General features: G+C 35.2%; 2 protein-coding genes and 1 pseudogene across 2 annotated transcripts; 1 reads left to right on the top strand and 2 right to left on the bottom strand.

Moving 5' to 3' along the window:
• Window positions 1-1,107: 1,107 nt before the first annotated feature.
• Window positions 1,108-12,912, bottom strand: LOC141828456 (eukaryotic translation initiation factor 4G-like). Its single transcript, XM_074715890.1, has 10 exons — window positions 12,809-12,912; window positions 12,363-12,582; window positions 12,016-12,155; window positions 11,695-11,841; window positions 11,463-11,530; window positions 11,303-11,365; window positions 7,194-8,639; window positions 3,991-7,112; window positions 1,974-2,168; window positions 1,108-1,888 (listed from the first exon to the last, which is right to left on the bottom strand). The coding sequence occupies exons 2-10, from the start codon at window positions 12,560-12,562 to the stop codon at window positions 1,558-1,560; spliced, it is 5,712 nt and encodes a 1,903-aa protein (XP_074571991.1). The 5' UTR covers window positions 12,563-12,582; window positions 12,809-12,912; the 3' UTR covers window positions 1,108-1,557.
• Window positions 12,913-14,435: 1,523 nt separating this feature from the next.
• Window positions 14,436-17,229, bottom strand: LOC141828476 (uncharacterized; annotated as a pseudogene).
• A 1,418-nt stretch (window positions 17,230-18,647) lies between these two features.
• On the top strand, window positions 18,648-21,790 carry LOC141826203 (GTP-binding protein YPTM2-like). Its single transcript, XM_074713447.1, has 8 exons — window positions 18,648-18,779; window positions 19,519-19,591; window positions 20,112-20,159; window positions 20,232-20,279; window positions 20,577-20,648; window positions 20,778-20,933; window positions 21,306-21,409; window positions 21,496-21,790. Exons 1-8 carry the CDS (start codon window positions 18,766-18,768, stop codon window positions 21,590-21,592), a joined length of 612 nt encoding a protein of 203 aa, XP_074569548.1. The 5' UTR covers window positions 18,648-18,765; the 3' UTR covers window positions 21,593-21,790.
• The last annotated feature ends 130 nt before the right edge of the window (window positions 21,791-21,920 follow it).

Here is a 21,920-nt window from a genome sequence, read left to right as displayed (position 1 = left end):
CTCAGTCCAAATCTTTACAATGATTTAGTTTTGTCTTTTAGGCATTCTACGATGCAAAATGTCAAAAACAAAATAATATAATAATATGTTCATATGGATTGTTAATAAAATGGTTAGATTAAATAAAAGTTAAAAGTTTAATTTATTCATATTGTTATATTTTTTATAAAAAAATAGACAAAACATAACATCAATTGTAATTATGAACAAGTCACAAAGCATTTATAACTTATTTATTGGCAAGTATCTTATAGGAGTTTATTCGCTTATGTCCTCTACATTTTACTCAATTCGAGTTTACTATTTTAAAAGTGTAGTGAAATCGCTTAAGTGTAATAAAAGTTTATTAATGGAAGAATCAAAAAGAACTTGGTAATTAGGCATATGGAATGAGGAACCAAAAGACTTATGCAAGGATACGTTTTTCATCGTGAGGGAATTTAGAGAAATAAATTTTATGTTTATTAGTTTCTAATTCATCCATCATATTCTCCTTCGATTCATCTTCATTTATTATATTCATCTTCATCATCATTCTCATCTTCATCTTGTTATTTCCAAATTGAAGTTCCGGATTTTCAAAAATATGAATAGTTGAAGGAGATAATTGCATTTGTAGTTTGGTTTTCAAGTGCAATGGGTTGGTGGAGAATGAGACAAGTGGTACAAGGGACATAAAAGTAGCGGTTGGGTGGGGAAAAAGGTCAAAATTAAAAAATAAAAAATTAATAATAATAATAATAAATCAAAGTTTTGTTCTCGCCAAAGGAAGAGGTATAAGAAATGAAGTAGGGTAGTAATTTTTTAAGAGGGGAATAAATAAGTAGACTAGAAATAGTCATCATAAATTTGAATATGTCATTGATTTATAAAAAAAATGTAATGCATAAAAAAGAAATGTGGTATAAATAAAAGAAAAGGAATAGCTTGGCCCATTGGAATTAGGGATGCTGTATCCAAGTTCTAGTTGAATCAGCAGCTGCTAAATCTGAACTGAACTGCTATGACTATAATACTTTCACTCCGAGAAAATGATATCGAGAATTAACCATATGGAAAATAGAAATAAAACTAACATAACTTAGAAAGTGACTACAGGAACAGGTATATTGGTAGATGTATATATTAAATTGGGCTCAAGTACAATCACAAGTGTTTTAGCAGAAAGTATAGTGCTAACAGAGAGGATATTTACAAATTTACAAACAAAATATTCATATCGGCTTGTTACATCCTAACTCTTATCCATTGAGTAGTTACAAATCCATTTCATACTCATTTAACAAATACCCGAACCTATTAAACAGATTGAATAATGGTTAGCACCCTAAATACTGACACTGCCATCCCTAACAAAGAATGACTGGACTTTGGTCCAGATGATCGAACCAAGCATGCTTAGAGGATGCTAAACGGAGCCACAATCTAAACCAACGTTACTGGTCTAGTGGACAACTAAAACGTATGCATAAATAATAACTCATATAGCATTCCAACAAGACACATGAACAGCTTGCCTTGTACATAGTATCAGCTTTCACTCTAAGAAGAGCAGACCTAAAGAAATGCATCTAACTTGTTAGCCTTTGACCGATGAGGGGGTTGAAAGTCCTCTAACCGAAGATTGGAGCTTGCTCGGATCTCATTCAAAATCACATCTCCACTTTCCGACCTTATGCTCTGAAGGATGTTCCCAAGTACCTCAGCTGCTAGCCCAATCTCTTTCAGTCGCCCTGGTTCTTCACCTCCTTCGTGTATCAGTTTTCCTATATCTTTCAGAGCCACCACATTTTGTAAAATAACTCGGGTAAATAATCGGCCAAGAAATTCTGCTGCTCGTGGCGCATCGTTCACAGCATCTTCCAATGAAGAAAGAACCAATTCAAACCTGAAGATCATGTAGCAGTGATCAGTGAAAACTGAATGAATAATTGAAAATGCATCTTAATTACTTTCATTTTTAGCATTCATACCCGTGGAGTAGTTGTGCTCGGCTAAGTAAACTATCTCTAGATTTGCAGAGGTTGATAATGAGCTTTGCTAGTAGATCCCTTTCCATGTCTATCCTCTCAAAGGAGTCGGTGACCCATAGTGATATCATAGAGGGGAAAAAGTCTGGAGCATTCAATTCCTTGATGCACAATGCAACCTCTTTCTCATCCTTGGCACTGCAGGAAAATTAGGTTTTACATCAGTCATAATTGGAAATCAAAAAAAAAAAAAAAAAGTTGAAAAGCAAGTTGCTCTGTGGCAAATTGAGGGAATAATAGAACCTCAAACACTACAAACAATGAAACCATAAGCAATGACAATTGAAGGCGCTGGTTTTTTAAAGATGAAAACTGATGAACTAAAACATGTAGCTTCTTGGAAGTCTGCTCTAGCCAAATAGATGAATTAAAATTAGTGAATATAAACAACTTGAATTGAGATACAATAAGATAAATGTGTCATTTTGGCATGCTTAAGGAAAAGAGAAACAAATTGATGATGCAGTATGTTGGTTACAGACAAACTCAAGTAACCCAAACAAATTAAAATTGGAAACATCAACATTAGGTCCAAGAACTAGACCTAGAAACTTTCATTTTTGACCAACCCTTTATCTCCATGGATTAATAGAAATCGCAAAATGCTTAAACTGTGCACAATGACCTCTTTGTATTATCTGCACAACTATTTCTTATTTCCTTATTTCTAAATGTTGCCTCAACTTGCACACTTGCATGTAGCACATGGCTTTTTTTTTATATATTCCTAAATTGCAACTACAGATTTACTAGGAGTAGAACATGTTAGACCAGAATTTGCTCTTCCTAAAGATGTGAGTAGAGGTAAAATAGATATGTCCAGTTCAAAGAACAAGTAATCCAATTAAAGCATCATCCAGTGTTGGTATTGTCATGAACATAGCAGAGTGACATAAGTTTATGCCATATTGCGACATAATAAAACATAGCAAATCATCCAATGAGCATAGCAAACAACAGTTGGATCAATAAAGGATTATTTAGTTGTCTGCAAATAGGTTGCTGTAAATAACATTTGCAGCATTTGGCCTATTTGCAAGTTTTTGACTGCCTTGAAATGGTTAGTGAGCTACAAACCAATTTGCAGATGGACCTCAAGCTGCAAATGCAAGTATAACTTTAAATGGCCACAGTTCGCATTTACAAACTATATATAACATCAAAGTTACAGTAAATATTAAATATAAAAGAGATATTAATACAATACTATTTAATGTTAATAGTTTAATGAATTCTAAATAAGACAAACAAATAAATTTAAATCTATGATGATCATGTCCATGATTTTTTGTTTAAAACATAAATATGCAAAATTAATATGTTATTTAGCTCCTTTAAACAATGTGAGATCAACATATATGATTGCAGTATCACTCTTGAATTAACAAAAAGAAGAATTTAGTGCACAAATTTGTTTTTCTTGTTTTTTCTATGATGTAAAATAACTACTATATGTAAATTATCAAAATTCAAAAAATATTTTCTACTTTATATTAGCATGCAAACTATTCTATCCTCATACTGTAGAGGTTATTAATTCCAAGTAATTAAAAACAAATTCTTTTTTCAAAAAAAAGATTGCAATGAAAATCAAATATATTGATATTTAATATAGTAATCAATTTCATCATATGCTTGGAACTATTATAATAAACTTTTATTTGTGTTAATTAAAGAACTAATACAGAAAGCAACAATTGCATTTGCAAGAAGGAAACAATATCATAGATAACATTTGCAGCATTGCATTTGATGTTCCTAATTACAAGCAACAAAACACCCCCATTTGAAAAGATAATGATTGGATATCGACCAACACAGTTAAACTGTTAAACAATTAAAAGATGAGACACAATAATAAACTAGATCGATACAAATTAAGAATTCTATGAATAGATATTAATTAAGACATCATAAGAATAACTGTCATGGACTATAAATGCATGATAAAGAAGAATACCTGTAGAATTCTCTAACTGCTGAAATGGATTTTTCTCGTAGAACATTTTCTGAAAATAGTTTTGTTTCACGAACTGTTGATAGGCTGCTCGTAGAAGTGCCATGGGTACGCCCAGCAGGAAGTATTGTTGTGGAAGATCTCTCAAAGGAACGATCTGAGATCTTTGAATCTCTGCTGCTTTGTTGATTATTTCGATATCCAGGGCTTAGTTCATCAAATGTTGCTCCAGTAGACCTTTCTGCCATATAGCTAGTACCATTTGCGCCAGGTAATGTTCGACGATGTTCCCGAACTGAAGCAATTTCACCACTGGCTATATTGGCATGTCCTCTGATAGACATTCCTCTGGCCAGGCCACCTTGAGGACCCAGGGTAATAGAATCATCGTCAGTAGACCTGTGTTGGAGGGGAAGAGACACAGTTCGCCCTTCAGACTGATGCCTATCCTCTAACCGTACATCTTGGGTACCATAGCCACGGACTTGAGGTGGCAATCCACGAATACCAGAAACCTGCTGGGAACTAGGAGAACTTAGTAAAGTGGACCCACGGGAACCATAATCAACTGCTGAACCACGTTTTGGGACATTACTAATGATAGGACCACGAGACAACCTGCTAGACTGAGCTTGTCTTTCTTGAGCTGCATCCCTGTGAAGCTCATCAATCTTCTTAGGTCCCTCAACTTTTCTCCTTTGTTGCCATTTGTTTTTTCTAAGATCAATTGCATCTCTCAACATGAATCTTACACGAGAAGATAACTTTTGGCTCGTTGATAGCTTAGCCATCATGTCAAAGTAAGCATCCATATGTTCCTTTGCCTTAGGGTGATCTATCATTTCCCCAATTGTACTCATTAACTTGCACAATGCTTCAATATCTTCCTCATCAGGATTTTGATATTGACCTAACAATTTCTTGATGCACTCATGCATAATTCTCTCTGTCAACATCTTTTTCTTGTATAGTTCTCCAATCAAACGTATATTGCCCAACATTATCCTACGAGCCCGGAGCTTTTTTTCTTCCCTTTCCTCTTTGGACTGTTTGACCTCACCTTCCTCTTCCTCTTTATTAGCTTCTGCTTGTTCTTTCTCTCCTCTTTCAAATTCTTCTTGACATTTGTTCAGGAGCAATCTTTTGAAAGTTATCTTCTCATTATCTTCACTGAAATCTGGCAGCACGTGAGCTAGATGGACACAGAAATTTGCATACATTTCACAAAAGGTTGGTTCCATCAAAGCCTTGTCAAAAATTTGTGATATGACACCATTAAGGGTGACCGCATTGTCTATGTTAACCTCACTGACCTGCGCAAAAAGTTTGTCAAAATTTTGAGGTGTCAATTTGTTAAGAATAGCTTTTACTTGTCTTTGCTTCGCCTCTTCCTCATCAGAAGCTTTGCCCACTTCATACTTCTTCTCAGCTTTGTGCATTACTTGTAAGGGTGTATGAGGGGAGGGTACGAAACCTCTTGCAAGATTGCCACGTGGTAAGCCTACGTGAGATACCAAAGACTGTATTGGCCCTGAATGTATCCCCCCTCCAAATTGATTTGATGTCTGCCGCGGAAGATTCCTCACAACCACATGACTGCCAACTTGCCCAGGACGAAGGCTGACAGTTGCATTTCCATGTCCATAATCCATCCTGTTTTCACGGTTAAACGACAGTTGTGGTTTCAACCACTTCTCATCATCCATAGAGCCAACTGTCCGTCGATCTGCTCGAGAAACACCTGATAGTCGATCATTGACCCGCCCTGGGCTTGGGGATGGTGATTGGCCTGATGGATTGACAAACAATGCATCTAAATCTAAACCAGGCATAAAATTCACAGGAAGCTGAGTAAAATATTGCGAGAGGGCTACTAGAAAATCCCTGGAGTATTTTTTTTGGTTATTGGCTTCATAACCATCACTATGTTTATGTTGCTTTGCTGCATCATCATTAAGCTGTCGACGATCTGTCGTTTTTAGTTTTGGAGTTGAAATATCAGCAGCATTTTCCCAGTCATCCAGCTCAGCTATGTTATGCGTATCTTCCTCATTTGAAGCAGCATCCTTACTAGGATTGCCAGTCTGCGTGTTATTTATTACAAGTGCTGAATTATTTATAGTTTCCAGCTTTTTGACAGTATGTTCTTCCTCTGGACCCTTGTATGCAGTGTAAAGATCAGACATGTCAGCAGCATCAGCTTTAGATAGCATTTCCTTTTTCTTCTTTTTCCCAGTGGTAATCTTAGGCTTTGGAGTTTCTGACAAAGGTTTCTCTGTTTGCCCCAAGCCTGTCACAGAAACCAATACATCACCACGTGAATCCAAATGTTTTGGCTCTGCCTTGCGCTCACTACTAAAATCCAAAAGTTTCAAATCAGGCTTATGTTCTACAGAAAGAGGTTGATCAGATACATTGGCTTTCTCCATGGAGGCCACAACAAAATCAATTAAATCATCATCTTTGCTGGATTTCATTTCATGCTTAGTTGACAATGAATTAACTATAGTCTTTGAGTCATCCAAGTCCAAATATGCACCATTGGGCTTATTTTGTAGATTTAGTATCTGATTTTCCTGTGTCTGACTACCAACATCACCATTGGAGCTGTTTAGCGGTTTGTCAATCATTTTATCATACCGACCAGATTTCACTTTTCCAAAATTTCCTGCACTGTTATCTTGTTCTGATGATGTAACTGCATTTGCATGCTCAGAAGATTTTGCATGTGTGGAAAGAGAATGTACTTCAAAATCATTAGGGTCCTTTGATGAATCATCTGATGATTTAGATTTCTCAGACATTGCTACTTCTAATATGTGGTCTTTCCTAACCTCCAAAACTGTGTTAGCCTCCATAGAGTTAGTATCCATATTTATGGCGTCAGTTCCATCAATTATTGAGCACAAAGAAGCAGGAGATGCAGAAGGAAAATTCTCTTTGAATGAATCAGCATAACCTAGTAAAGCATCTTGGGATGCTTCATTTTTCAGTACTTCTTTGGAAGAGCTAGACTCAGCAGGCATAACTTTACCTTCAACTGGCTCAATTGCTTCCACATTTAAAAGAATTCTGTTTCCAAATTCAGGAGACATCTTTGGTCCTTCAGCAGAATATGCATTCAACTACAATAATACAAACAAAATTGCTGATGAAATAGGCAAAAAAACAAAGCTTGAGAAAGTAAGGAAAATTAAGATACAGACCTGATGCCTTTGTTGGGAGTTTCTAAGATCCTTCTTACATGAATTCCACTGATTATCCTTAAAAGAATCAGATCTTTGAATAGGTTTGTTTTTACTGCCATCATTTCCAGCCAAATCAATTCCTAAATCCCCAGTAGTTTCAGAAGGTGATGAATTTTCACAATGTGTGATCTGTGTTGAAATAACTGAGACAGCATCAGTACTACTTGTTTCATTGACAGGCAATTTAACAATGTTTGACTGTCCGGAGACGGATTTCAGTTGTTGGCCAAGTCCATCCAGCTTGGTTGCTGTCTGTTTTTGCTTATAACTAGTATTATCTTCAGTTGTCTTCACTGATTTAGCTGGTTCTTCCTTAGTAGAAGGCATACTAATAACCACAGAAGATGTAGACAAGGATGCACCAGATTTCACACTTTGTGAGCCAACAGAAGGCTTTATTGTTATCAGGACTGCATTTGACAGGGAGGCAGAAACAGGTAAGGTATCCAAGTTAACCCCTTCAGTAAGGCCACACAAAGGTGCAGAAGATACAGATTTTCCACTAGGAACGATGTTTAAGATGGATGAATTCAATGTCAAATTTTGCCCAATTTGATTGACAGGATGACTAAATCTTGGAGTTTGTGAGCTTGTAGGCATTTGTCCACTTGCCAGAGGAACATTAGTAGGAAACATAAGCTGAGGATGACCATAAGAAGTTTGCTGCATGGGGGGGAAGAAACTCATCTGATGAGAGACAGCATATGGTGGAACAGACTGAGACTGGGGAACATTCGGAAGCACCCTGTGAGCAGCAGATACATTATCTTTGATTATGTCAGTGTTTTTGTCAAGCTTCAACTCTTCATGAGTATCTGGATGAGTAATTTTCACTGTGGTCTTCCATGTAGCACCATATTTTCCAGAATGTTGCTGAGTAAACTGACTAACCCCAATTCCCAGGCTCCCTAACTGTTGTGGCAATGGGTGGCCAATTGGAGGAACAAATCCTATACCTTGTCCTGGATGCATTATTGTTTGATGTTGCACATAATGAGATTGAATGGTAGGAACATAAATCTGCTGCGCAACTTGGGAGTTATTCCCTACAGGTAAAGCTATTGGCATTTGCAGAGAATTAGCTGTGAGACCAGGTGGCTGTAATTGTGCATTAGAGCCACCAAATTGAGTAGAAACCTGTGGTTGCTGAGGTTGATATGGCATAGCCATGGGAAAGGACATTCCAGGAATAGAAAGAGATGATGATTTTGGTACTGGTACAACTGGGGCCGATGGAACAGGAACAGGAACAGTGAGATCCCTTTTTACATGTACAGAATGGGATTCCTCACTACTGGATTGACGAGCACCAACAACATCCTTTTTCATTTGTTGTTGTTGTTGTTGTTTAGGAACAGAAGGTGCAGGCATCTTAGGAGCGGTTCCGAGTGACTCAGTCCTAGCCTACAAATTTAGCAGATTAAACTCAATATAGCTGATTTTATTCGTAGATGCTGAGATATTGTAGATAAAACCATAGTAAGGTGACAGTTATTACATTAACAACAGACACTTACCAGAACCAATCTTATAAATTAACCACACTGTTTACTAACAGAATGCCACTTCTTTCTTATATTTTTGGAGACACGAGGAAGTCAATATACTCCTTTGTATCTTAACTTAGATACTAATGACAAATAGTCAAAACTGATACAAATTGCGGCCATACAGGTAATTCCATCAACCAACCGAACTGAAGCCTATCTGTTGGATTGCTAGATTGGAAACCACATGTTGCATAAAGATCAAGGCCAACAGGGGTTATATACCTATCAAACCTTAAAAGTAATTGATAGCTGTTCTCATATGACAATGAACCTAGGTGTTGCTCTCTTCAATATCCTGCTTAACAACCACATCCAGGTCCCAAAATTCAACATCATTGTCCCATGTCGTCATCTAGATGGGCATGCCCTAAATATTTAAGGTTGAGTACAAGGATCTTATCCCTCAATTTCTGCAAAAAGGTAAAATCCACCACCCTAGCGGCCCCACACGGTCGGCCCCACGATCATATGTGAGGAGGTAAATTGAGAAACTACAGTTGGCCACGATAGAGGAGGGTATTGTCTCGGCTTCGCCAAGATTTGAAAGGATCTTATCCCTCAATTCAGCCCTAAGAATGACTAAATTACAATTAATAAAAAAAACAATCTGGTGCACAAAGCTTCCGCCAATGTGGGGTCCTGGGGAAGGATCTATTATACGCAATCTTACCCTGCTTTATAAGACGTTGTTTCTGAGACTCGAACTCGTGACCTCTAGGTCACATAGCAGCAACTTTACCATTGAGCCAAGGCTCCCTTCACAATTAATAATCAAATCAATTAAATTATTTGGAGTTTTCTTTGGTCACCTCCATGCCCTATATCTTATACTAATCGATTTAATTTGTCAAACTATAGGATAAACAAGTCACTTTGATCTTGTTCATACCATCTATGGGAGATACTCATAATTTAATCCCTAGTAAAAGTATGTTTAATTATTCTATCTTTTCCATAGCCCCACCGCCATTCTCACATCTACTGCATTATTCCTTTTTTGTAAGCGTTTCGTTGTGAGAATCAAACAATATAATCCACACTCTATCTTATTAATCATATCTTCGATAATATTGATCCAAGGTATCAAAAACCCTTAATGAAATTTTAGGTCCATCCATCATGTTGATTACTTCTTATTTAGTGAAATTACATTTCTCATATTCAATTTTAATCATACTTAAAACCACTATTTTCTAAAATTGTCTCCACAGGTCAGGTTTAATCTATGTTACACTTTCATCAACTATTTTAATATGATTTACAAATAATATATACCTAAGAGATTTGTCTTGGATATAATTAGTAGTTACTAACAAGACTGAACTGGTTGTTTATCTTTGTCATGCAAGCTATTTTTCAATATTATGTTTGCTACAAAAATTGGTATGATCTAGGTGACTTATTTAAATAATATACCAACCATATATCCAATGTGTTAATTTGCTGCATATGGCCCCATATGCACTGAATAGCAAGATGCAAACCCATATGGAAAATGTGATGCACTCCTGAATACTGAAACAAAAGAAAATTTTGTTTTACATAAATGAACACAAAATTATTCATAATTGCACAAGCTAGATAAGCATTAAGACAAACTTAAAAGTCCTAAAGTGACATAGCTAAAAATGTTTGGAGAAATGTTATTATCAGTGCAATCAAACTTTGTGTGACTAAGAAAACAAGCCTATCATTTTGAACATGCTGGCACCAATAAATCACATTGGCTATTGACAAACAGGAGTTAACATTATTCATGAGTGATTCAAAGACCAAACCACGGAGCAATGTTTGAGAATGCAGAACTATTTAAGGTACTGCAATCACTCTCACTTCACTCTGAATTTATCATAAAAACTACTGGAGATAGGGTTCTAGATCAGCAGATGATGCATTTTGAACACCTAGGAGTTACCATGCCTCTATCTTCTTAATGATCACAAATTCACCTAAATGCACAATAAACTGTATCCAAGGAATTTTTTGTCAATCATCAAATGTTAAGATCTAATCTGATATAGAAAATTTAACTTGGTACCAAAAATAAGATAACTCAAAATCCTTAAGCCCAAGACATTGAAGCAAAAAATCACAGGCTATGAACCAATACAACTGGCCACTTCTTGTGAGACAAAATGGGATGCTACAAATTTACAATATCATATATAAATAAGATTAGCAAGATACAAGAGGAAAAAAAATCAGAACCCATATGAGACCCAACAGTTGCTCTGATACCACCAACTACCAATCATCATGAGTTTTCCCATAATAAGCAGACAATCTGATAAAATGATTAAGCATCAAATCTTACTGGCCAACACCATCACCCTTAAATTTTCCATACAGGACTGAACCAAAGTATAATATTCTATCAATCAGATAAAAAGAATTAACATGATGAATGAGAAGTAAATTGACAGAAGAAGTCCAACAGTGTAAACTTACCTGTAACTATGAACTAGGACATATGATAAGTACAGAAACAATCATGGAATGTCAAAAATATAAACAGACCTGGTTGTGATTTTGCTCATCTAGATTTGGCGGAGCTGAGGTGGTCCGAGCAGGAACAGGAATCTATAATAATCAACATGAATATACGTAGGTGAATACAAAAACAAGGAATAAAGAATATCAGGATAATCATTGAACTGGCAAGATATTTATTATTTACCTGTAATCCATTCATTATTCCAGGATTTATTGAGCCAAACTGAAGAGCAACAGTGTTGGATGCATCACCTGAGAGCATAAAAATAAGAATAGCCTTGAAAATCTAGCTCTTCTTACAGATTTCTTTAATACATCAGTAAGCTTTATACATGTTCAAACTCTGACAGGCAAGAGCTTAGTATGCCAACTCAGAGTAAACAAAAAATTGTAATCATAAAATGACTATGTTGAACCTTTAGTTGGTGTGGAAGGTGCTGGGGAATTCGAAAATCCAGCACTGGATTGAGAAGATGGTGGCTTAGGGATAGCTCGGGAAGCATTTCTGTGGATTGCCATATCGACTGGTTTCATAGATCTTGGGTTAGGTACATCTGAAAATCCTGTGAAGACCAACGTCACAAAATATTAGCTGCCATGTCATCCTCATAATCTACAATATGCAGAAGCCCTACCATACTAGATAAGTGGTTCTTGCTTGACAGCTACATCTTCAGCAGTATGTATATTTATGAACATGAATACAGAATTACATTGGAAAAAAGGGGGTGAAATACCAAGCGAGTGAGTCTGGAACTGAGCACCATTCTCAAGAGCATGATGACCAGTAGTGGAGGGAGCAGCACCACCTGCTTCAGAACTTGCATTTCCGCTGCTGGCCACAGATTGACTTTGTACATTAGCAGACTTTTTGAAGCTACAAAAATGAAAATTAAAGAAGTCAATCATAACCACTAATTTCCTTCAGAAAACAAAACCAAACTAACGAGAAGAACAAAAAACATCAGCAATAAAATGCAAGTGAACAATTTAATAAAAAGGCTGCCATCAAAAGCAATCTCTTGCAAACCCTAGGTTTCCTGAAGGATTCAAAAAAAAAAAAACGAAGACAAGAAAGCAACACCTTCGGGTTGTCGACAATGACGGTGAAACAGACGATGGAGGAGGAGCAGTGGATGTGGAGGAGATAGGCGGAGGGGCGTAGCCGCCGCCCTTCCAGCCGCCGCTGCCGACGAATCCCTTTTGCTGACTGGCGCTACCCAATCGAGCGGATTTCTTGAGATTCCCGTCCGTCCTCTCAACCCTATATTGATTGACGGACATAAATCCGGCAGCCGTTACCCCTGCAAACCTAAACAATAATGATCGCCAAAGACAGAGAGATCGAGCAAGCACGCAAAAGATAAAACCAATCCATAACTCCTCACTACATGAAATCCTAGCACTCCCACCTTTTGATAGATTCCGCAAGCAATCCAGTCGATCGGAAACAAACAAACAAAAAACTGCGCCGAAGAAAACCTAGATGATGAAAGCAACTGGGGATAGTTCGAGGAACGGAACGCTCACCTGAGATCTTGAAGCCAGAAAAACTAGCTCGGCTTAGGTAGACTACGCTTCCCCCCTGCGAGTTGGATGCGAAGGAAGCGGGAAGAACGAACAGCGCTGCGTGACGAGGGGGGAAAGGGAAAGAGAGAGAGAGAGGGGGAAGAGAAGAGACAGAGAGATTAAAGAAGAGAGCGGTGAAGTGGGTAATAAATGAGACAGTGGAAACTCTTCGAAACCGTGTGAGATGTTGCCGAAACGGCCCGTGTGAACCGGACAAATTTGGAGGTTGAGTTGGTCTGATGGACAGGTGGAGCAATCGAGTCAAACCCAAAAGTAGTACGGAGTACGGTCAATTTGGAATTTAAAGGGTACTCTCTATATTTTATTTATTCAACTTTGTCAATTCTATAGAAAAAATAATTTTTCATACTTAATGGATTAAAAATCTGTCTTTTTAGACATGTTTAATATGTTCAAACGATGGAATTATACCGCAAGGATTTGTGCTTTAAATTATTATACTTAATTTTAGTTATATATTTATTTGATTTAAATTATTATACTTAATTTTAGTTATATAATTATTAAATAATTATATATAATCAAGATTATAGATTATGAAATATATAATATAATCTAATATTATTTAATTTAATTTATTTATTTTAAAAAAATAAAATATAATTAATTTTGTATTTATTATATTATTCTTGGTTCAATTTATTTTTAAAATAAATTAAATTTAATAAATAATATTAATATTAATGATGATAATAAATTGATAATATATTAAAAAATAAATATAATTTATTTATATTATTTTTAAATTTTAAAATAAATTTATATATTTTTAATAAAATAATTTATTAATCATTAAATAAAATATAATTAATTAATTTTATTTTTTAAAATTTAAAATATATTTATATATTTTAATAAAATAATTTATTATATTAATAAATATAATTTATTGATATTATTTTTTATAATTTAAAATAAATTTATATATATTAATATAATAATTCTTTAAAATAATTATTATAATAAAATAATTTATTAAATTAATAAATATAATTTATTAATTTTATTTTTTTAAAAAAATTATAATAAATAATCTCTTTTAAATTTATAAATATTTAAATTAAAATTTATTAAATTAATTAACTCGATTTCAATTAAATTTGACGATTCATTTCAATTAATTTAATTTTAATGTAATTTATTAAATTAATACATTATTTGAAAATTATGAAATGTAATGCTACATTAATTGAAAAATCAATCATAATCAACCAAATAAGATTATTGATAACCTTGAATAGATAATCAAGATTATCAATGATAACCCTCAATCAAACATTTTATAAAAGTAAAATTGTAAAGATCGACTATTAGATATACTACTAGAAACACTTTCAAAATTATCCGATGGATGAACCGAGAAAAGATAATTCACTTTCAAAAATAATTGAGTCTATAAAGATATGAATATTTAGATTAATAAAAAAAATAACAATATTATTATGTGCAATCCAAAAACACTTTCATTATCATCAAAAAAACCAAAATTATGAATCGATTTCGAACTCAAATCCAAATTATTTATATTTTTAACTTTCAAATCAAATTCAAATATCATATATATTTTTCAAACTCACAAACCCTTAATTATTTTTCTAAGCCCAGACCTCAGGATACAAGCAAAGAGTGTAGACTTTTTCAGCAAAAACTGCCTTCTGTAACCTACATGTGAAGATATGCTATCTGGAAGAAGAATTACCAAAGAAACAAAGAAATTTGGATACATCTGATACAATCCTAATTTCTTGTCTTTTTTCTCCTCCTTCGGCACTCAAAACAGTCGGAAGACGGGTAATGATCATTTGATTTATTGCTGGGCTTGATTTGTAGTTTGGAAGGAGGAATTTTTAAATCCTCCACGAGTATCTGTTGCAGTCTCTGATGCTCCTCGATCAACTCTTCAAGGACTCTCTGGTGGCCCAGCAGCTGATGAGACAAAACTACACAGATTTAGTTCAGATTGTTAATAAAATAAATACGTTTCCATTCAGTTGTGTTAGAATTTATAGATTCTCCTACTAAATAAATTGTAGTATTCTTTGATCTTCATTTACGTGGAATTTAATCAAGATTGTTGTACAGTGAGCACATTGTTGAGGCTGTAAAACTTACCACTTTAAGCACGTTGTTTTCAAAGTGCAAATTTCCAACCTGAAGATGAAGAAAAGTTAGTGCCTGAGCAATGCTTAAATTTGTGGGAGTTTCAGCATCTGGACTACAAAATGTTTAAGTAGCAAATGTCAAATTTTTACTCCAAAATCTATTCAATTTACAATCAACCGAAAAAATAAAATGTGTCAAGAAACAGCTAGTATCTGCTAAATTGTAGACAGGTTACCATTTCATTAACTTTCATCTCAGAATCCTTGAAAAGGGGATCCTGTAAGAAATTGTTGATTACCCTTTCAGTGTGACTTGTAATTGATCTTTCTGGTAGCTGCTCTTTGGATGCATATGAATTATGCACAACTTCTTTAGTAGGTCCTATATAAGTATTTCCAAACTTTAAATCTGACACCTTGTCACTTGAGATTTCTGCATTTCCAGCATTCGACTTGCTTTTACAAGGTCCAGAGATGGCGCCTTGGAAAAAAGCTAAGCCAGGCATACTTCCTACATTTATCATAACCTTCTCAAGCACCTCCTGAGAACATAAGTTGCTTTCAAAGCAAGAAATATAAGCACCAAAATGCAAGATGTATAATCATAGAAATATTAGTCAATACCCCAAAACTATTTTGGATCCGGTTAACCATTCCAGGCTTCAAGGCAAGTCCTGCCACAAGATAAATAAACAATTACTGTCATTTTCATAAACTTTAGGCCTGAATGAATCCCTTATATGGAAACAACAAAAATAAGGATGGATTTCATAAACTTTAGGTCTCAATGAATCCCTTAATGGAAACAACTATCTAAAAATAAGTGGTTAGAGTTTGAGGGGTGATAAAAATATTAACTATCATACTATTTTGATCATGAAAGGATGGAAAAACAACATTATTATAAAGAATTCTCTTTTAGAAACAGTGACCAGGAGTATTCCCTTTTTCCTGAGAAATTAAAGAAGTTTGTGCCTCAAAACAATTAAAAAGAAAAACTCTACTATCAATCCAATTTCTCTAGAATCTCAAGGTCATGTCAGAAGGTGAAGATCAGGATTGATATCTCTAATAGAGAATTAAAGAACTAGATACATAGTATTTAGTTAAGTTGGAAATTAACATCTCCTACAAAAATGTCGACAATATGAAGATCTGATAGTAGGTACATGATATACCAAAACTATATCAGCTAACAGAAGAAACACAAGCACAAGGTTCACAACCTACTTTTAAAGTTCTTATTGCAAAGAACACTGCTAAGAGACATACCTACACCAAAGTCATGTCCTACACCTGCTCCGCAACCAACACCAACTTCAATGTTCTTCAAACCCAACTTCCTTAGCTAACAGCACAAGGAGAAATCAATATAGTTTGTTAGAAAATAGTCTACATGCACAACAATTTATGGACTGTCCTTACAGAACTATTAACGTGTCTTCCAACTCCAGAAAAAGCATCAGTTGCACCTCTGGCAGCCGTCAAGACATGCTGAACTGCCGGTATTGCACCTGCAAGTTTGCTTGTTGACATTAATATTGCTAGAAAAGCACTGATGATGAACAATGCCATTAGTAGGTACTCATTAACATCAGTAGGTCATTCATTCCCTCCAAACTCAATATATAAACAGGACTCCACGTATATATGCAGTCCATCAGTACGCTTAGATTAGCATCACTTTACCAACTGAGAATAACCCACGGCATTCAAATGCTAACCATTTTTTGTGAACTTTCTCAGAGCCTTTTGCAAGGGAAAAACCCATCATATTCTAACAGCTCGAATCCCAGGCTCAGACGTCTGTTATCAACAAAGACCTCACCTTCACTCATGCACACTCAGAACTTCATAAAAATTGTGAAAATAAGTAGATAAAACTGCTGAATAACACATTTTGAAATCATGAAAACGCCAATGCGGATAGAAACTTCGACAATTTCCCCAAACTAAGACATTAACAGAAACAAAAACAACACCGCTGAATCAAACCCCTACGAGATCGAACAGCATCCGATCCATCGCAGGTGGCGGACGATAGACCGAACTTTGCCTCTAAAAACCTTCGCGGATCCATCAGCAAGAACGGTGAGAGGGCATAGGGAAGGATGGCGTTACCTAGATATATAGGTCGGCAGATGCCTATGCCGACATCACAGCCGATGCCAAACCCCGTGAAGACTTGCGCAACCTTGAGAGAGAAGGGATTCTCCAACCGGAGCTCTGAGCTGCTTTGGAACTCCGCGTGGTTTCCATTGGCGGTGAAAGGGGCAAAGCAAAAGGCGGAGTGATGCCAGGAGCCAGCCGGAAGAAAGGAACATACTGGGCAGAAAGCCGCAGAGGTTACCGAAGACTGAGGGTCCAAAACCTAACCCACTTTATTTATTTATTATTTATTAAAAAAACCCAGATTTTTTTTATTTTTTAACCTAGGGAAAAATCAAAATATACCCTTATTATTATTTTCATAAAAACAAATAAGATATCTCTTTTTAAAAAAATAAATAAAATAACATTTTAATATATTTTTTAAAAAAATAACTATATTTCAGAATTATTGTAGGTATTATATAAGCAGCTAAACATAATTATTATAATTATCAAAATTAATTAATTTAATTTAATATTATTATATTAAAATACTTTATATTAATTTAGTTAAAATTATTTAAATTTAATAAATTTATTTTCACTCAATTAAAATTATTTTAAAAATATTATAATAATTGTTATATAATTATTACATAATAATTTATATAATTTATGCATGGCTGTTAGAGTAGTTTCGTACAAGCTGTAAATTATAATCAAATTTAAATATTTTTAATTTTTAATTTTTATAATAGTGCTTAATTTGCAAGTAATTAAGTAGCTTTTTAAACTTGAATTATAATTTAAATGGATCAAACTCATTAATTCATTAAGTTTTCTATTTTAATTTTAAAATTTAAAATAAATAAATAAACTTTCTCAACTCGCGGCCAACTCACGCGGATCACGGGCCTAAGCGAGTCTTACTTGACGGGACGGGCTAATCCAGCGGGCCTAATCAACTTGACGACTATAATAAAAACAAATAAGATATCTCTTTTTAAAATAAATAAATAAAACAACATTTTAATATATTTTTAAAAATAACTCTATTTCAGGATTATTGTAGGTATTATATAAGCAGCTAAACATAATTATTATAATTATCAAAATTAATTAATTTAATTTAATATTATTATATTAAAATACTTTATATTAATTTAGTTAAAATTATTACATAATAATTTATATAATTTATGCATGGCTGTTAGAGTAGTTTCGTACAAGCTGTAAATTATAATCAAATTTAAATATTTTTTTTAATTTTTAATTTTTATAATAGTGCTTAAGTTGCAAGTAATTAAGTAGCTTTGCGTGTTACGATTATCATATTTATTTGAGTAATAAATCAGCTAATTAATCGTGAAGTAACCGAGGAAATTCAAGCCGGAGGCGATCCAACCGGACCGGGCCGGCAGCGACACGACGAACACAGATAACGGAACGCGAGCACGAATCTTGACGACGTTGAAGCCATCAGAGCCGTCTATAGAACATTTTGTGCGCATCTCGCGCTCGATCACACGACACTTCCCTATTTAATATATTTCACCGACGGGTTGCCCCTCGATTCCGTTGCCTTCTTTGCTCTTGGGATCTCCGAACCGCAGAGGAGCAGGGATCTGATCTCCCTCGATCGCAGATTCCCCCGCCCTCGTCATCTCTCCGGCGACGCGACCGCCGCCTCCTCCTTCCTCCGCGATGAATCCCGAGTAGTAAGTCCCTTGGCCTGCCCCTAATGTTGACCTGTCGTTGATAGCTGAATCCCCTTGGTGGGCATCATAATCTCGATTTTCTATTCGGTCGCGGATTCTGATCTTAGGGGATTTGATCGGATCGCATGGCGGGATTTCTCGTGGATCGGAACTTCCGTTCGCGTGTGAAATTCCGTTAATGTTTCGCTTGATGATGAGTTGCTGCTTTAGATCGGCGATGTTCTCCAAACGAACTTGGCGGATCTAGCACGGTTGTGGTTCTGTTACTGCTCTAGTGGGGTTCTGATGGGTTAATAACAATCAGGGTTGTAAAATGGATCTGAATCATCCATGTGATGATTATATTTATGTTCCTGTGCTAGAAAATTTCGTTATTGATTTGTGCATTCCCCTATTTAGAGGGAATCAAGATGCTTGTTGTCTTCTTGTGTAAAACCTAGTCAAATTTGTTGAAATTTGGTGATATTGATCTTGTTATCTTCATTTCTATATATTTTAGATAATTTATTGTATTTTTCAATGGTGAATGAAATTCATGGTGACCTTCTTGTGGGAACACCATCTATGCTGTTGGAAGATGATGTGTCTTATCTAACTGGTCACAAAAATGTTTTTCCATTGTGTTTGAATTTGATTCTGTAAGCTAAGCTAGCACCTGAATATCTGCATAAGTGAAATTTCTGATAGACTATAGAAATCTATAATGGTATAAATCTAAATTCTGCATGTTTCTTTGTAGTGACTACTTGTTCAAACTCTTGCTCATTGGAGATTCAGGTGTCGGAAAATCATGCCTACTGCTAAGATTCGCAGTGAGTAGCAAGCATATGTGTTGTATGATTTTTTTTTCAGGAAGATAAACATATCTTTATTATGTACTTTAATTGCATGTTTTTGAAAGACATATTGTTTCCTTTGTAATTGTTAGTGAAGTCACCTACTGTCACAACTACATAATCATAGAACTTTCCTTCTTCCATATATGTGAATTGAACAATAAAATATTTAATTGTGCGCCTAAACATTGCTTGAATTCTATTTAGAAGCATAGTGTAACTAGTATTTCAAAATATCTTCTCTGTGCACCAACCTCTGTAAGCATTAATTGACTGTTTATCCAGTGACAATTGGTTACCAACATACTACATCTCTTGTTATGTAAGATGGTCAATAGCATCTATAATTTGGTTTCTCACCCAATAGTTGATATTGCTTTGCCATGTGGAAGAAGAATTCTTATCTATGCTGAGGTGTAGTTATGTGAAGCAGATCCTGATTGCAAAGATTTAGTTCTTCTTGTATTGTGCCTTGATCCCTTTTTTCCCTTTATAGGATGATTCTTACTTGGAAAGCTACATTAGCACTATTGGAGTCGATTTTGTAAGTCAACTTTACTTGTTGATGCAATGTTTTGAGTAGAGCATATGATGAATAATGATTTTTTTTTTCTAGAAAATTCGCACTGTTGAGCAGGACGGGAAGACTGTTAAACTTCAAATTGTGAGTATTTAGATCATGATTCTTTTGCGGAGTTGAAATGTGCTAGATCTTAGATCTCCTATATTCACTAAGTAGCCTGTTAGTTCTGTGGAGATGCTTGTCTTAGTGTGCATACTTGTAGAGCTTCATCATACTAATTCCCTTTCTAGTTAGTGGTTTCATTTTCATTGATACTCTGGTGTTTTTTACCATCATCGCGGTTCTCTGTCCTTAAACTTGTTATTTGATATTGAGTTTCTGTGCTGAAGTAACAATGTTATGTTTGTTAGTTTACAATTTATTTTCTTGTGCTTCCAGTGGGATACTGCTGGGCAGGAGCGTTTCAGAACTATTACAAGCAGCTACTACCGGGGTGCCCATGGTATCATTGTGAGTGTTATTCTTTACAATTAAAGTACAGTTACTGTCATTCTAGTCCTCGAGCTATTAAATTGTGTGGTTCTTGCAAGTGAAATGTTTTTTCTATTGCATGCTTATTCTCTACTGCTGGACTTGTAGGTGGTCTATGATGTGACAGACCAGGAGAGCTTCAATAATGTAAAGCAGTGGTTGAACGAGATTGATCGATACGCAAGTGACAATGTGAATAAACTTCTGGTTGGGAACAAATGTGATCTAACCTCAAACAAAGTTGTGTCGTATGAGACTGCCAAGGTGATTTGAACCAGTGCTATCTTGTTAATTTTTTGCATGGATGAAATACCTCATAGATTCATTTCCAGAACCATCAAAAGGTGATTTGAAATGTCGCCTTATGGTTGCAATACCAAGATCATGAATAAGAATGGTTGTTGGGCATACACTGACTATGAGCATGCTGATAATGATTTATTTGTCTTTATAACGGTATGTGTGGGTGAGCACATACTAGGTTTAGCTTCATGATAAATATTCACCATGTCAACTTCAGTGCTGCCAAATTTTTATTTTAAAAAACAGATCAGAGATTGCCACACAATGATTGTTAGTCATCAATCATGCTTTGATCTGAGTTAATGTTGACTCATTTCACTCCTGATGTTACAGGCTTTTGCTGATGAGATTGGTATCCCTTTCTTGGAAACTAGTGCAAAAAATGCTACTAACGTGGAACAGGCATTCATGGCCATGACTGCTGCCATCAGGAACAGGTATTTCTAAGTTCTCTACACTGAATCAGCAGTTTTCCCACCACATCCTTGAGAATGAATGCAAAATGACACATCACCTGTTTCAGGATGGCGAGCCAACCAGCCATGAACAACGGCAAGCCACCTACAGTTCAAATTCGCGGACAACCTGTTAATCAGAAGAGCAGCTGCTGCTCTTCTTGAAGCATTGCATTGTCAATGACAATGCTGTGTGAAAACTACTTCCTATTCAAATTGATGCTTATGCTATGATCTCCATAGAATCGTAAATTGCTCCATTCTTTTCTTGTTATTAATTGTGTACAAGTGGATTATCTGATTGTAAAATCAGTGTGGATCTCATCAGCTTTTTGCTGTTCTTCTAATTCTCTGTTAGAACAATTCATGTTATGGTGTTTGATCTTGTGTCAATATCAACTGGTGTTAAACAATACAAAATTAGTTCATATTTCTAAACAAGTTGATTCTGATGTAATATTACTTAGGTTTTCTAAGAAACCATTTTTCCTTG

Source organism: Curcuma longa, chromosome 4, assembly GCF_044706935.1.
Source record: "Curcuma longa cultivar G26 ecotype Majalengka, Jawa Barat chromosome 4, ITB_CL_G26_1.1, whole genome shotgun sequence".
Classification (NCBI taxonomy): Eukaryota; Viridiplantae; Streptophyta; class Magnoliopsida; order Zingiberales; family Zingiberaceae; genus Curcuma; species Curcuma longa.
This window is presented reverse-complemented; position numbering and strand designations above follow the sequence as displayed.